General features: G+C 43.4%; 1 protein-coding gene across 2 annotated transcripts in view; it reads right to left on the reverse strand.

Annotated features, from left to right (window-relative positions):
• The window catches only part of Smg1 (SMG1 nonsense mediated mRNA decay associated PI3K related kinase), a 102,763-nt gene extending 87,361 nt beyond the window's left edge, over window positions 1-15,402 (reverse strand). Inside the window, exon 1 of one of the 2 annotated variants that reach the window (XM_051149280.1) lies at window positions 14,959-15,402. In XM_051149280.1, coding sequence (XP_051005237.1) covers window positions 14,959-15,050 — 92 coding nt within the window. In that variant the 5' untranslated portion in view covers window positions 15,051-15,402. The remainder of the gene's footprint in view (window positions 1-14,958) is intronic. The other variant, XM_051149281.1, reaches the window with a different exon arrangement.
• Window positions 15,403-16,521: the final 1,119 nt, after the last annotated feature.

Genomic DNA, 16,521 nt, shown 5'->3' on the forward strand with positions numbered 1-16,521 from the left:
TACAGCTATAAATATTTGATACATTTTCATTGTCTTTTAAAGGATGCATGATGTTAAAACCTAAATTTCTTCTAAGTAATGACATGTGGCATTTATAGTATTGCTTACATAGTTATAAAATACGGTGGGGTGGGGGAGGTTGCACTGTAGTAGTTTTTCTAGTCTGAGTCCTTGAAGCCAGAAACCAGTTTCATAATGGCAAATAAGGAATTTCAGCATAGATTTGGACTTGTCTGCTTTCCCTTCATGTCTTATCATTCACTCTTGAAGAGCTTGCTCCCAAGTGCTGAGTATGGTAGCACATGCCTTTAGTTCCAATACTCAGGCACAGGGATGCTCCATCTATGATTTCAAGGCCAGCCTGCTCTACCTAGGGAGTGCTAGCCCAGCAAGGGTTACGTAGTGAGAACCTGTCTCAAAACAATAAAGAAAACAAAGAAGTGGTTACTAGTTGAAATGATAAGCCATGGAAAATATTCTAATTTTTGTAAGTTTGGATACATTGGAGGGCAGGGGCATGGAGTAAATTGATACTGGGTAGGTTTATAGATAGTTTATAGTTTGCTTAACTTTCATCATATGGTTAGAAACTAATTCTTTTTGAGAACGTTGTTGAATCTTTCCTCCCTTAGTCTAGTGCTTGCGTTTGTGTCCACTGTTTTTAGTAAAGAAGGAGGAGTTATGTCTTCTAAATAGTGATAAGCTTGATTGAAATAGCATATCATTGGAAGGCTGTGTATGTACTAGTAGGCATATTTTGCTAGAATTTAAGCTGTATAGATGTATTCAAGTTAGCAAATAGCCTATTGTAAGGAGATTTTTTAGAGATTTTTCTTCTTGTTGTAAAGGGAAATTTTAAAAGTTACTTATTTTAAACTAAATGGGACGAAATGTGTTTAGTATAAAATACAACAAAAATGAAGTTTGTAGATTTTGTAGGTTTGAAATGGCTTACTAGATAGTTTATTTTCTAGCTTCCTTAAGTTTAAGCATGTCAGTATTTCTGCTGCCTGCTGAGTACAGCTAGTCCCCCATTCCTGGCTCGGATTGGTGCTGCTTCTTGGGTTTTAGTAAGTTCTGTGCAAACCCTCTTCAGTTAATGAATATTCCTGTGGTAGAATAGTGTCATTATTTTATGTCGTTTCCATCATAATTGATTTATAACATATGCCTTCTGAGATTTAAGTTAGACCTTTTTTTTTTTATTTAAAAAAAAAAAGTTTTAAAAGTGTTTGTTTTGCCGGGTGTGGTGTTGACGCCTTTAATCCCAGCACTAGGGAGGCAGAGGCAGGTGGATCTCTGAGTTCAAGGCCAGCCTGGTCTACAAAAGGAGTCCAGAACAGCCAAGGTACACAGAGAAACCCTGTCTTGGGGGAAAGTGCTTGTTTTGCTTGTGTGTTTTGCATGTGTACGAGGATTAGTGGGAGCTGTGTGTTTCCTTTCACCAACTGTCTTGGGAGGAGGCGGTTGAAATTCATCAGTCTTTTTTTTTTTTTTTTTTTTTTTAATTATTTTTTGTGTATGGGTATTTTGCCTGCATGTGTGTACCATATCTGGTGTTCTCAGAAGCAAAAAGAGGCGTGAATCCCCTGCAACTGGAGTTATAAATGGTATGAGCTACCTTGCAGGGTGGTGGTGATGGTGGTGCTGGAAATTGAAGCCAAGTCCTCTGAAGAGCTGCCAGTGCTCTTATTTGCTGAGCCATCTCTCCAGCCCTAGTTCACCATCAGTCTTGACATCAGGCATCCTTACCAGCCCCCATTACTTGTTTTTTTTTTTTTTTTTTTTTTTGCAGTGGCCAGAAAACAATTTACTACTCAAGAATATTTAAGGAGTTGTGTCCTGTGGGTGTTACTAGAGAGGTTGGATCATTCTATTTAAAAATTCACTTACTGTCTTTGTATTATTTTTATTGGCAAAGTTAGAAAATCAAGGTGTTCTAGATGCTTCTCCAAGGTGTATTTTTATGCATAAACTAAAACTACCTTAGATATTTCTGGCAATCTTCCTTTGTAGAGAGCCACTGGTATGGCTTCTAATCATAATAAATGCCTTTTCTTCTTTGTCCTAACGTTTAAACATGTTGCAAGTTAAAGTGTATCAGGTAGTTGCTTAGAAAGGTAGGTGCCTCTAACTTGTGGTATACTTGTCTGTCATGGTCACTCTTAATTTGATAAGACTTCCTTTCCTCCATACCTCCTCATTTTTGGAGTTATGTATTTTATATGTATAGTGTTGCTTTCATGTCTCTGTGTATCATGTGCATGCCTGGTCCCTGAGAATGTCAGAAGGTGTCAGATCCCCTGACACTGGAGTTAAGGATAGTTGCAAGCTACAATGTGGGTACTAGAACTTGAACCTTCTTTGGAAGAACAGCAAGCACTCTTCACAGATGAGCCATCTCTCCAGCCCAAGAGGGTCTTTTTTTTTTTTCCTTCTTTCTTTTTTTGAAGTGTACATGTCCCAAATCTTCAGCTGTGCCATCCTGAACATGCTTCATCTCATCCTAAAGTGACATGTCCAAATTACACATTTAACTGTTTTAATGTGAAAATGATTTTGTGGCACCACATTTTTTTCTTCTTTTGTCTCACTTAAAAATTAGCATCTTTTACAGAGCATTTATTTTTGCACTTTTTAAGACAGAAAGTTACTGTGTAGCTCAGGCTGTCCTTAAACTTACTGTTTAACCACCCAGTCTGGTGCTGCTTAAATTTTTAATTTTGCATTGCCCATCAGTGGTTCATTAATGAGAATTTAGTGCGACTATTCAGTTATCAAAATAGGAAATAGACTATTAAAAACTTACTATGTAATTATTATAGAAGTTATTTATTTTAAATAAGGTGCCTCATGGACTATCAGAAATTTCTCAGATATTGACAACAGGAAGGTTGCTGTTATGCCAGAGGGTTGTAACTGTTTATTGTTGGTTTTGATGGCAGCTGCCTGTTACTGGTTCAAGTTTTTCTGAGTGCTTTGGCCACATGGAGCTTTCAGCTCCAGCTCTTCCTATGGACTATTTCTAAGGGGGTCAGCAACTTGTTCATTGGGACTGTAGTCACATTAAGCCAGTGCTATAGCTCTGCTTTTTCTTGTAAAATGGCTAAACAGGTGGGCAGTATAAGCTATGGCGTGCTGAATTATTAAAAACAAATCTTTCTTTTCAACTAAATATTAATTTTGTGATACCAACGATCTAGTCAGAAAAGAGGCAAGGTCCTAGCCATATGATGAATAACAACATAAATATTAGTACTACCTTCCAAGAATCCAATTTCATTTTTTGAAAGGTTATGGACATCAAAATGAATTCAGCAAAGTACTGTTTCAGAAACTGTTGGCTCCAGAAAATCAGTTTCATTCCTCCAATTAAGGGCAGAATTGTCATTGCCCCAGAACATCAGCAATCTCAATCCAGTAGTTAGTATTTTAGTGAATGGGCTGTTTAAGCAGTGTGTATAAATTATAGTAGACATGGGGTAAAAAGCCAGCGTGTAAAAGAATTTCAAAGTATGAGCAAGGTGTTTTTGAAGATTAATAAAAACCTATCAATCTTAAGTACCATATTCTTCCTTCTATTAAAGACCTGGCTACCACAGACCATGTGATCAATAATCCCTTGCAGCTGCTCTATCGGCTGTATAATTTGCTGCCTCAGGCTAACTGGTCTTCTATAAGAGAAATAAGTCCCCTCCAAACGCTTCCTAAGGCTTATGAACTGAGGAGCTTTGTAAAAACAGGAACAAACTTGTCAACTCCAAGTCCTGCCTTTACCAATCTATGACCCATGACCAAAGTGAACATGAAAAAACACCAAATACACACTGACAGTGCACAGTGGGGTTTTTCTTCTTTTCTGCCATGGTTCCCTCACCAGTGCACACTGACATTGCAATAGGTGCACAAGGCATACAGAGATGCTCTAACCCAGGATTTCTCAACTTTCTTAATGCTGTGACCCTTTAATACAGTTCCTCCTGTTGAGAGGACCCCAACCATAAAATTTATAGCTGCGGTCACGTAAGAAGTGTAACGTAAACACTGGATATGCAGTATATCTGATATGACCCCTGGGAAAGAGCTGTTCAACCCCAAAGGGGTTGTGACCCACAGATTAAGAACCACTGCACTAACGTACAGCCAGCAAGATAGCTCATTGGGTAAAGGCACTTAATACCACATCTGACCATCTCTGACTGACACAAATGAGGTGAGGCACCTGTGTGTGTACGTGCAATTAAAAATGTTATTTTAAAAAGTCGATTTGGGGGATTGGAAAAATGGCTCAGCAGTTAAGAGCACTGACTGCTCCTCCAGAGAACCCGGGTTCAATTCCCAGCACCCACATGGCAGCTCACAACTGTCTGTAACTCCAAGATCTGACACCTTCACACAGACATACATGCAGTCAAAACAGTAATGTACATAAAAATAAAAGTAACTGACGCTTTTCCAGAAGACCTGGGTTCAATTCCCAGCACCCACATGGCAGCTCACAACTGTCTCTAACTCTAAGCTCTTGACAGCCTCACAGAGACATACATGCAGACAAAACACCAATGCACATAAAATAAATATTTTTTTTAAAGTCAATGCATGCTCTCACCATATGTTGCTGCTGGTGCTGAGGGTAGAAGTGGGGAGGTAGGGGAATCCAACTGAAAAGTCTGCCTCCAGTTGAGAATGGTGGTTACAGAGATATAGGCATCCATCAAAAAAAAAATTAATAATAATAATAATAATAATAATAATAATAATAATAATCACTAGCTTAAGAATGAACCATAATGAAGTTCATTCAATAAACAGAAGAGGGAACAGAACTTTTTCCCCCCTTTTTTGAGATAGGGTTTCTGTGTAGCCTTGGCTGTCTTTGTAGACCAGGCTGGCCTCGAACTCACAGCAATCCACCTGCCTCTGCCTCCTTAGTGCTGGGATGAAAGGCATGTGCCACCACCGCCCAACTAGAACTAACTTTCTAAAGCCAAACAGTTTTGAGTAAGCAATGCTCTAAGAGCTGGTTACAATCTAAACACAAAACAGAAAAAAATATAGTGAGCTGGGATATTTTGTGTAAGAAACTACAAATTTTTAATAAATTCTGCTTTTAGGTCTATATACACTGTAAAGTCTATTTTATTTTGTAGTTTTAAAAATACAAGCTCTTGAGCTGGGCGTGGTGGCACACGCCTTTAATCCCAGCACTCAGGAGGCAGAGGCAGGCGGATCGCTGTGAGTTCGAGGCCAGCCTGGTCTACAAAGTGAGTCCAGGACAGCCAAGGCTACACAGAGAAACCCTGCCTCGAAAAACCAAAAAACAAGCTCTTAAAAAAATTGCCAATTTCAGATAACCAAAATAATGACAATATGAAAAGAACTAAAACATACAGTTTGTGTGACACCATCAAGGGCAGTTCAGTAACAGGAACTCCTCAGATCTGTTTCTGATAATTAGGATAGGAAAGGCAGGAAAACCTAGTGCTGTGAGAATTCAGTGTTCCTAAAAAGACACGAAGGTCACATCTGTTTTATAGGTGATACACATCATGTTTACTAAGGTGACCTAAGTGTGGGCAAGCAGAAAGGCTCCCCTGAGTGGTCACCTAGTGGTCACACTAGACAACAAATGAAGGGTCTCTGCTAGCCCAAGTTCCTTCATATTTGAACAGTTTTTTCTGAGCTTCAGTCATGCGCTATCAACAGATACAGAATACATGATTTACATAGGCCCTCAGTAGCCTCTTGTCTAGACCTTCCCAACTGTGCTTACAGATACACACCCTTCGTGAACCTACAGATTGAATCTTCTTAAATGAAGGCAGTTTGCTGCTGGCAAGCTTCAATAGATCCTCAAACCATTCCAAGTACACTTCAACTACAACCAAAGCCAACAATGCGGTTCCAGTGCAGCTCTTCAGCTTCTCCCTCACCATTTGCTGATCTTCACAAGCTTCCTGCTTCTAAATAAACTGAGAGTATTGATCAGGGACAGCTTGCACTTCACAGTAGCCTTTCTGTTTGGTTTCATATTTTCTCCAAGCTTACCAAGAAAAGTGTATAGACCCACTTCATCACCCCACTGACTTCTGCTCAGTTGTATATCCTTCCCTCCTCTCTGTCCCCAAATCTGAAACACCACTAATGAAATACAGAAATAAGTACACCAACACTCTAACACTCAATATGCTTTATCATTTTTTTTCTTACTTAAAGAACGGTTCAGGGGCTAGAGAGATGGTTCAGTGGTTAAGACCACTGACTTCTCCTCCAGAGGTTCTGAGTTAAATTCTCAGCAACCACATGGTGGCTCACAACCATCGATCTATAATGAGATCTGCTGCCGTCTTCTGTAAAACACTCATATGCACTAAAAAAAGAAAATCTTTAAAAAGCAAAAGAACAGGGCTGGAGAGATGGCTCAGAGGTTAAGGGCGCCACTTGCTCTTCCCGAGGTCCTGAGTTCAATTCCCAGCAACCACATGGTGGCTCACAACCACCTATAGTGAGATCTGGTGCCCTCTTCTGGCCTGCAGGGGTACATGCAGGCAAAACAATGTATACATAATAAATATTAAAAAAAAAAAAAAAAAAAAAAAAAAAAAAAGGCAAAAGAACAGTTCAGTACTTTCCATGATCAAACACACATAGATAAGGCCATACAGTCTGTCAGTATGCAAGTCAAAAATATCCCTAAATATTTACTGGTGAGGATATTTCACACAGTTAAAAACTATATCATAGTCTCTTAAAATTTAAAATAGGGGTTGGAGAGATGGTTCAGCAGTGAAGTATAACTTGCAGAGGATTCAGGATCAATTTTTAGCACCTACAGACCATCTGAATTCCAGTCCCATGGGATCCAATGCCTCTTCTGGCCTCTGAAGACCTTGCATGCACATGTTTCACAGACATGCAAAACACCACACACATTCTTTAAATAACAATTTTAAAATTAATTTTAAAAGTTTAAATACTGATGTTCAGTCACACTCCAATTTAAAAAGGAATGAAGGACCAACAAGACGCTCAGTAACTTGCTGTCGTCAACAATCCTGATGCCTGGAGTTCTACCCCAGAACCCAAACACATGCCACCAAGTTGTCCTTTGACCTTCACATGAACACCGTGAGGTGGGTTGGTCTCTGTCTCTGTGTCTGCCTGCCTGCGTGCCTCTCTCTCTCTCTCTCTCTCTCTCTCTCTCTCTCTCTCTCTCTCTCTCTCTGTGTGTGTGTGTGTCTCTCTCTCTCTCTCTCTCTCTCTCACACACACACACACACACACACACACACGAATTTTTTTTAAGGAATTAAGAAGGGTAAAGATATACTTGCCAAATGTTTTTATAAAGGTTTTATTTGATAACAGAAATATTAACTTCCATTGAAAAACCACTCATACAGTGAGCTAACCCAGAAGCAGAAAGACTCAAATGGTATATACTCACTTATAACTGGACACTAGCCCAAGGGGTAGGTCTCATGAAAGTCTTCACTTACCAGGAAAGTGGGATAGAGGTGAGAACATCCTATTGGGACTCTAGGTGAGAAAAATATAGGAGACAGGGAAATAGATGGATCCAGAGGGTCCTAGAAACCTACAAGAAGAACACTATGATGGGTGGATCTGGGCCCAGGGCTTCTGCTCGATCTAAGGCACCAACCAAGGACAATATGTGCAGTCATCATCAAACCCCTATCCAGATCTAGCCAAGGGACAGGACATTCTCCACAGTTGAGACTAGGGACTGACTTTCACACGAACTCTGGTGCCCCATATTTGGCCATTTCCCCTTGATGGGGAGGCCCGATGGCCCTCAGAGGAAGGATATCAGACTACCAAGAAGAGACTTGATACACTAGCATCATATTCAGGGAGAGGAGGTGCCCCTCAGTCACAGTCATAGGGAAGGGGAAGGGGGTAAAAGTGGGAGGGAGGGAGGAATGGGAGGATGCATGGGATGGGATAGCAAATGAGATGTAATAGGAATTATTTTATTTTTCAATTAAAAATGTGTTTAAATAAAAAAAAAAGGAAAAAAGAAAAATCACTCATACAATTAGTTGAAAACTCTCTCCCAGCACTGGGGAGGCACAGGCAAGCAGATCTCTGTGAGTTCAAGGCCACCTGGTCTACAAAGAGAGTTCCAGAACAGCCAGGACTATTACACAAAATAATCTTGTCTCAAAAACAAACCAAAAAAAAAAAGAAAGAAAAGAAAAAGAAAAAGAAAAGAAACCTCAATGCTCTTAGGAATTTGTAATACAGAACTGGTAGAATGGTGATAAGTGGAGTTTGGTGGCCTGGAGCTTTGTTCCCTGACACTTGGGAGGCTGGTATTATACATCTATGGGCACCAGCTTTACCACAAAAAGCAGAACAAATAACTCTGGCCTCAAAAGCCTGTTGAGGTGGCACACACCTTTAATCCCAGCACTCAGGTGTTGCAGGATAATTTGATCCCATTGTGAACTCCAGACTGTGAAATACTGTTCCTTGTTTGGTGTGGTTGAGCCCTAACACACACCTTTAATCCAAGAACTTTTTTTGTTTATTGTAAACACATGATTAAAGTGTGGCTCAGGCAGCCCTAGAATACACCTTTAATCAAGGAGCTTTCTGTACACAGGATTTAATAGTTTACCCTGAGTCAATAGGCAAGAACCCAGCTGACAGGAATTACAGGACTTTACGTTGAAGCGTCTTGAGGACAACATAGATAAGAAGAAACAGGCTTTTGAGCTTTGAGTTACTAAGCTCTGGCTTTAGTTGTTTGGCTTTTCCTTCTGGGCTGTCAGCTGAGGGAGTGAGCTTTTTTATTTTTCCTCTGGGACATGAGCTGAGTAGGAAGGTCAGCTGTGCACTTTCTCTGCCTCTTTGAGCTAGCAAGTTTGCTCCCCAGCATCTGGCTCCTGAGTCTTCATTGGTAAAAATCGGATTTTCATTCTTTATAACAAGAGTCAGGAGGCAGACAATCTATACAGGGATTTTTCAGGCCAGCCAGGGCAACACAGAGAGACCCTGCCCACCTGTGTAATCCTAGCACTCCAAAAATTGATTTGAGCAAGGAGCATTAGGAGCGGTGGCACTAGCTTTTAATCTCGACACTGAGGGAGGCAGTGTCTGCAAAGAGTTCCAGGTCAGCCAGAGCTGTTACAAAGAAAAACCTTTAACAAAACAAAACAAAACAAAACAAAACAAAACAAAAAAAAAACGCTGTGTGGTGGACGTCTTTAATCCCAGCACTGGGGAGGTAGAGGCAGGTGGATCTCTGTCAGTTTCCGGGCCAGCCTGGTCTACAAAGAGAGTTCCAGGGCTGTTACACAGAGAAACAAAACCCTGTCTCAAAAAACAAAAATGCAAAACAAAACAAAATAAAAGATCAGCCTGGGCTACTGTAGTGAGATCCTTACCTCCAAACTAAAAACCTAACTTTTTCTTGTTTGTTTGAGACAAAATTTCCTTATGTAGCCCTGGTTGTCCTGGAACTCACAGAGTGTGCTGGGATTAAAAAGTATGCATCACCACTATTCAACTACCCAACTTTTCATACCAGACATAAACATCTAACTTTAATTTTACAACACTGTATCTTTTGATCTTTCACATGGAGTTTTATACTCCTGAGAACTTTGATTTGTCTACAGCCTACTAAAAATGGTAACTAGTTTCATACTGTTTCACTCATTTAGAAGCCTAGATATAGAAGAGCCCTGGGACACACACCAGTAATACCAGCTAGGCTGGAGATGGCTCAGTGGTAAAGAGCGCCATCCTGAGTTCAATTCCCAGACACTCAAGGTTGAGGAGGAAGACCTGAAGCTTCAAGAGCAGCTTGGGCTACAGAGTAAAACTATGCCTCAAAAAAAAAAAAAAAAAGTCTGGACCAATAAAACTTCACGCATGACTTTTATAGGGAGGGAGAGGCAGGGGGAATCTCTGTGAGTTCAAGGCCAGCCTGGTCTACAAAGTGAGTCCAGGACAGCCAAGGACACACAGAGAAACCCTGTCTCGAAAATAACATAATCATCATCATCATCTTTTTTGGTTTTGGTTTTTCGTGGGTGGCCTGGAACTCACAGCAATCCACCTGCTTCTGCCTCCTGAAGGCTGGGATTAAACAAACTCTTAAGACTCCCAAGTATAGAAGTCAGATTGTTGAATGCATTCTTTTTTCTCTTGAATATTTATTGTAGAGTGTGTGTGTTTACAAAGTTGTGAGTTGCCCAGAGTACTGAGAACTGATCTTATTTAGACCCTCTGGAAGAACAGGAAGAAGCATTCTTAACCACTGAGCCATTTCTCCAGCCTACTTCTTTTAAATGAGTTAACCTATGTTTAACTCCTCTATCAAATACGAATATTAAACTATACAATAACTAACCACGCATTTAACTTTAGTCAGCCTGAGCTATATAAAATCCTATGTCAAGAAAAATTTTAAACTTTTTTACATTATTTATTTATTTATTTAGTGTGTGTGTGTGTGTGTGTGTTTGTCCGTGTGTCTGTGTAGGAGCAAGTGTGCCTCAATGCTATGTGGAGGTCACCTACAGGAATGTGGAGGTAACCTACAAAAGTTGGTTCTCTCCTTCCACCATGTAGTTTCTGGAGATCAAACTCAGAACATAGGCCTAGTGCTAAGTGCTTTTTATTCACTGACCCATCTCTCTAGGCCCTCAAAAAATTTTTGTTTGTTTGTTTGAGACAAGGTCACAGTATGTAGCCTTGGCTGGCCATGAACTCACAGAGACCCGCCTGTTTCTGCTTCTGGAATGTTAGGAATAAAGGAACGCACCACTACACTTAGCTCAAAAAACTTTTGAAGCATTCTGATCTCTATCTTTGGATACAAGTAGGTATTTTCCATTTAGGCAAAACTCAGAAGACGGCATACTTTGGCTAGTAGAAATGATAGGTCTCTTTTCAGACAAAAATGGTAAAAAGCTACAATTCCTGTTCTTCTGTATGGAAAAATTAAATCCAGAAAAATCCCAAATTCTTCCCAACTTTTCATCTGAGATGTTGTTCACAGGTTACAACTAAATAATAAAAGTAACCTAACCCCACTCATTTTTCTTTGCAAGACAGAATCTAGCTATACAGCCTAAAATGTACAATCCTCCTGCCTCTGCCTCCTAAGTACTGAGATAATAGGTATGTGACACCACAGCCCCACAGAGCCCTAGGCCAAGCATTCTCAAATGTTGAGTACAGTGAATAAGACTACAGCCCCAGGCAGTGGTGGTGCACGCCCTTAATCCCAGCACACAGGAGGCAAAAGCAGGCAGATCTCCAAGTTTGAGGCCAACCTGGTCTACAGAGTGAGTTCCAGGACAGCCAGGGCTACACAGAGAGAAGGGGTGGGGGTGGGGGTGCCAGAGAATGACACCAAGATTACAAGGCCAGTGCTCCGTAAACACTGTTAAAACTATTTCTAGTGGACTTGGTAAGCTTACCTCTATTGCCTTACCCCAGTAGTCTATTATTCAGCAAACAGAGGCACTTCCTGTGGATATGTGTGAGGGATTCCTTCTACTATGGCTGACAGGACAACTGGCAAATTAATACTAAAAAGAAGCTGACAAGTATTGCCTTTTTTCCATTGTTTTGAGGCAGGGTCTTGTGTAGCCCAGGCTGGCCTGGAACTCACTACGTAGCTGAAGATGATCTTCAATTTCTGATCTAACTGCTGGAATTACTGGTATATACTACCACACCCTGGTTATGTGCCTGGGGATCAAATTCAGGGCTGCTTCATGCATTCCCAACCCAAGAATTACATTCTCAATTGCCTGAACCCTCCTCACATGCCCCTCCATAAAAATCAGAGGAAGGGGGAAAAAAGTACAGAAAAGGAAAATAATTGTTTTTAATAAAAATTATTTAAATAAAAATAGACCTGGCGGGTGGCGCACACCTTTAATCCCTGTACTTGGGAGGCAGAGGCAGGTGGATCTCTGTGGATTCCAAGCCAGCACAGCCTACACAGTGAGTCCAGTACAGCCAAGGCTACAAAGAGAAACCCTGTCTTGATAAACCAAAAAAGGCCTGGCAATAACACACTTATAATGCCAGCACCTAGGAACTGGAAACAAGATCAGGAGCTCAAGGTCATCCTCAACTACGGAAGACCTTTTCTCAAAAGAATAAAGAAAAAGAGGGCTTGAAGAGAGAACTTAGCAGCTAAGAGCATTTGCTGATCTTGCAAAGGACCAGAGTTTGGTTCCCAGCACCCAAATGACTCATAACCACCATTAACTTCAGTCCAGAGAATCTAACCCCCTCATCTGACTTCTCCTGGGTCCCACCTACACATGATATACATACATATACTGCAGGCACATATAAATACACATATAATAAGTAATTTTTAAAGATTTAAGGGCCTGGTGGCTCACGCCTTTAATCTGAGCACCTGGGAGGCAGAGGCAGGTGGATCGCTGTGAGTTTGAGGCCAGCCTGGTCTACAAAGCGAGTCCAGGACAGCCAAGGATACACAGAGAAACCCTGTGTGTGTGGGGGGGGGGGGGGGAGCGCTTTCCAAGTAAAGGCACTTGCTACCAAGCCTAACAACCTGAGTTAAACTGGTGGAATCTACATGGTAGAAAATAAAAAGACTCTTATGAATGGGCCTCTTACCTTCACTCACTCATCACTCATTGCTCTGTGGCAGAGAAATGACCACACAAATAACCAATTTTTAAAAATATTTGAAGCCGGGCGTGGTGGTGCACACCTTTAGTCCCAGCACTTAGGAGGCAAAGGCAGGCAGGCAGAGGCCAGCCTGGTCTACAAAGCAACTCCAGGACAGTCAAGGATACACAGAGAGACCTGTCTTGAAAAAAGAATACTAATATACATACACACACACACACACATATATATATACATGTAATATGTATATGTATATATATATATATATATATATATATATAATGAACTATACACTCTTTTGCACTTGGAAATGTTTAGAAAAAGTAAGTATCTTCCACTTGGCCATGTTGGAAGAAAATCTCCATTCTGTCATTAGCCACAGTGTCATTTTTCTCAGTAGTGGGAAGAGAAGATCTCAAATTTTACTATGAAAATTATGACCTAAAAACATGAGTTTTTTTCCCCACTAATCAATTGTGGCCACCTTACAAATAAACCAAGTTTTACTATAAGGTATGTGTATATTCCTGCTTCCTCTAGAAGGCAAGGAATTTCAGCATGGTAAACTGTTATTCTATGAAGCCAAGCATGTATCTTATAGTACTCCCTAACCAGGAATTCGATCAGAGCTCATAGAAAGTTTTCATCCTTTCCCTACACTCTCACTCAGCCAAGAAATAAAAGCAGCTGAAACATGGGCAACGTTTATTAACAACCTATGTACATATGCCCTAACTATATAAGGCATTCTGCTTAGTATCTGTCAAGCTAAGAAGTCAGGTGAACCAAGCTTGTGGCTGTAACTTTTCCATTTATTTCTTTAGAACTAGAAGCCATTTAAAAAAAAAAAAAAAAGCTGTATTTGGGGAAAGCATTTTAGTCTTCTAAAGAATTATTAAATTCCCCCCCCCGTTGTGTGTGTGTGTGTGTGTGTGTGTGTGTGTGTGTGTGTGTGTACAGGATCTGGAACTCAGATCAGGCTTGCCTCTGCCTCCCAAGTGCTGGAATTAAAAGCATGCACCTCCATGCCCCGCTGTAGAATACATCTTTAAATAAGTAAGAGCTCTATCAAAAGTTAAATTCAAATTCACTTATCACCTAATATATTAGCTGCTTAAAATCAAATTTCACACATTTCAATAAAAGTGAAAGCAGTAAAGCATGGCAGCATGTTTTAACACACTGCACAAGCCTGCACGCATGCTTGTGACTTTGCAAACACTTTTTATGCCTACTTCGTATCTCAATTCCTGACTCAGGCACTCATCTTTGAAATCATTTAGTCACAAATATCAGTTCTCAACAGACACAATGTTTAGGAATGCACACTAAACAAAATAAATGTACCCCTATTAGCCAAAGAGCATGTCAATTTCCCTACCAACTCTTAAAATGTTATATTCTAACCTCTCGTAAAATCCACCACGTCCAAACCATTCTAAAATTAGGACTATCTACTAGAAAGCAATACCAACCCCTAAAAACTGTGTGCTTCCCATTCACACGGCCAAATATCTTAAAAAGTGTGCTCCAGAGACTGCATGAACTTCCACTGAAATACAGGCTTATACACTTAGAAGTTCTAGTCCCTGTTTTAAAGCTCAAGTAGTCTCTGAATACTTGAGAGAGACCAGAGCCTAGCTTAAACACAACCAGTCCTTAATCAGAAAGACCTGGCTGGAAACAACTTGTTTTGCATTAACGCTCCTATTATTTTCAAATCCAAGCAGATCCCAGCTCCTCCAAGCGAAAGGAAAATTCTCTACTCCGGAGAATCCAAATTCACTTCCGATGAGTCCAGGTAAATTGCTGTTCACGAAGAGAAAACAAAAAAACAAAACCCAGTGCCAGATGGGTCAGTTCCACTTACAGTCTCACAATCTCATCTTTTGGTCTACCAACGTCCTGCCTAAAGTCCGAGGAAGGCCTCGGATTAAGCTCGGGGGTTTAAAATACAGGAATTAACACGTGGAAGTTCAGAGGGACAAGAGTTTTAAGGTGGTCGTTTTGCGTGAGGGCTGGATGAGGAGGAGCCAAGGAAGTTCATGGGTAACAGGGAGGGAGGGTTCCCGGACCTCAAATCTCAACTCGGAGGTGGACCGCAGCGGAACGTCCTCCGGCCGAGGCGGGCGAGACGGGCACACAAGGCCTCGGCTGCCCGCGGCTTGCCTGCCAGGCCAGGCCCGGAGGACACCCAGGAAGCCGCACCCGGCTTCAGGGGCGGCGGGCTAGGCCGCGCCTCCCGGTGCCGCGGGCCTAGGCCTCGGCGGGCTCCAGGAGAGGCTCGACGCGGGCACCCACCTGGGTTGCCAGTCATTCCAGCTCCGCGGGTACTTGGTGCCGCCGCCGCCGCCGCCGCTGCTCAGCCGAGACCCCGGGGCTCTGCGGCTCATTACCTTCCCCGACACGACATGGCCAAGCGCCGCCGCCCGAAGAAGCGCGAGTCGCCGCCTGAACCGGCCGCTGCCGACACTGCGATCTGGCCCGGGGCTGAGGAGGAGGAGGAAGAGGAGGAAGCCGCGGAGGGGGCGGCGGAGGGCGGGGGAGGCGGACGGCCGTTCCGGGTTCCGCCGGAGTCCGCAACGCAGGAGCAGGAGGCGGGAGCGGCGCGGCGCGGCGAGGGGGAGGCGGAGGCAGGCGAGGCGACGTCCCTTCCAGGGCAGCGCGCGGCCCGCGACGCTGGGGGGCCCAGGAGGACGAGGACAGCGAGGAGGCGGTGGCGGCGGCTCCTCCTCACGCTCTCACAGCCACGGCTTCCCCGCCTCCCGGCTCCGCCCGCCGCGCCGCCGCTGCCGCACGGCATGCTGGGAGCGAGGGGCGGTGCCGGCGCACTCCGGAGCCCGGAGAGAGGGGCGGGGCACAGAGTGAGGGGCGGGGCTATTGGTCACAGAATACGGCTGGGGCGGGGCTTATGACTGGTGGGGGGGGTCACCCAGGAGGGGCGGGGCCTGAGCGCCCCGAGCCTGGGTTCGGGCGGGACTTGAGTTGAGGCGGGGTCTTCGTCTGCTGAACCCGGAGAGGGGAGGGGCGAAGGACAGAAGGCGGGACCTGCTCGAGAGGCGCCAGAGCTCCGGGAGCTTAGGCGTCAGGGCGAGGCCGGCGTTCACGTAGGCGAAGGGGGTGGGGCTTTGGGGGGGAAGTGGGGGGGACGCAAGCGGACCTCCCTGGGCGTCCTGGGTTGCTGCTCTATCTGTGGATAGTGGAGAGGGCTGTGGCTCCGCCGCGGGGCATCATGGGAGAGGAGGGATCTCCACCCAGTGTCCGCACACGCCCTCCTACACACTCCGGGAACTGGCAGTCAGGTGTGAACAGGCGTCCAATGGGCGACCGGAGGGGTTGACGTGCCCTTGTGCACCGCGCGCTGGTGTGGACGTACCCTTGGCGCTCGGATGCGCCCACCTGCCGGTCATCCTCCCGGAGAAAAAGTGAGACTAGTGAAATCGAGGACGAGGAAGCGAAATCGACACCTTTTCAGGCCCCCACCTGAAAGGTCGTGCTGTTCTGATACCTTCTTCCTTTTTCCAAAAGTGGAAACCCCTGCTTCCTGCCGCATGAGCTGTGCTTTGTAATCCTCTGGTTCCTTCCAGCAGAAAGAGGCTCATTACCCACACACAGGCTAAAATGTTAACTTTATGTTAACGCCATATACTTCCCTGTGTGCGTATCTACAAACATGGAGTCCAGAGGACAACCTCAAGGGTTACTTTTATGCCTCCATCTACCTAGTATTTTGAGATAGGGTCTCTCATTGGCTGACTAGGAGTCCCAGGGATCTGCCTGTCTGCCTCATCAACTCTGGTATTACAACCGGTGACACCATATCTGGCTTTTTCAGGTGGGTTCTTGCTTGCAAGGCAAGCACTT

Source organism: Acomys russatus, chromosome 7 (assembly GCF_903995435.1).
Source record: "Acomys russatus chromosome 7, mAcoRus1.1, whole genome shotgun sequence".
In the NCBI taxonomy this organism is placed as follows: Eukaryota; Metazoa; Chordata; class Mammalia; order Rodentia; family Muridae; genus Acomys; species Acomys russatus.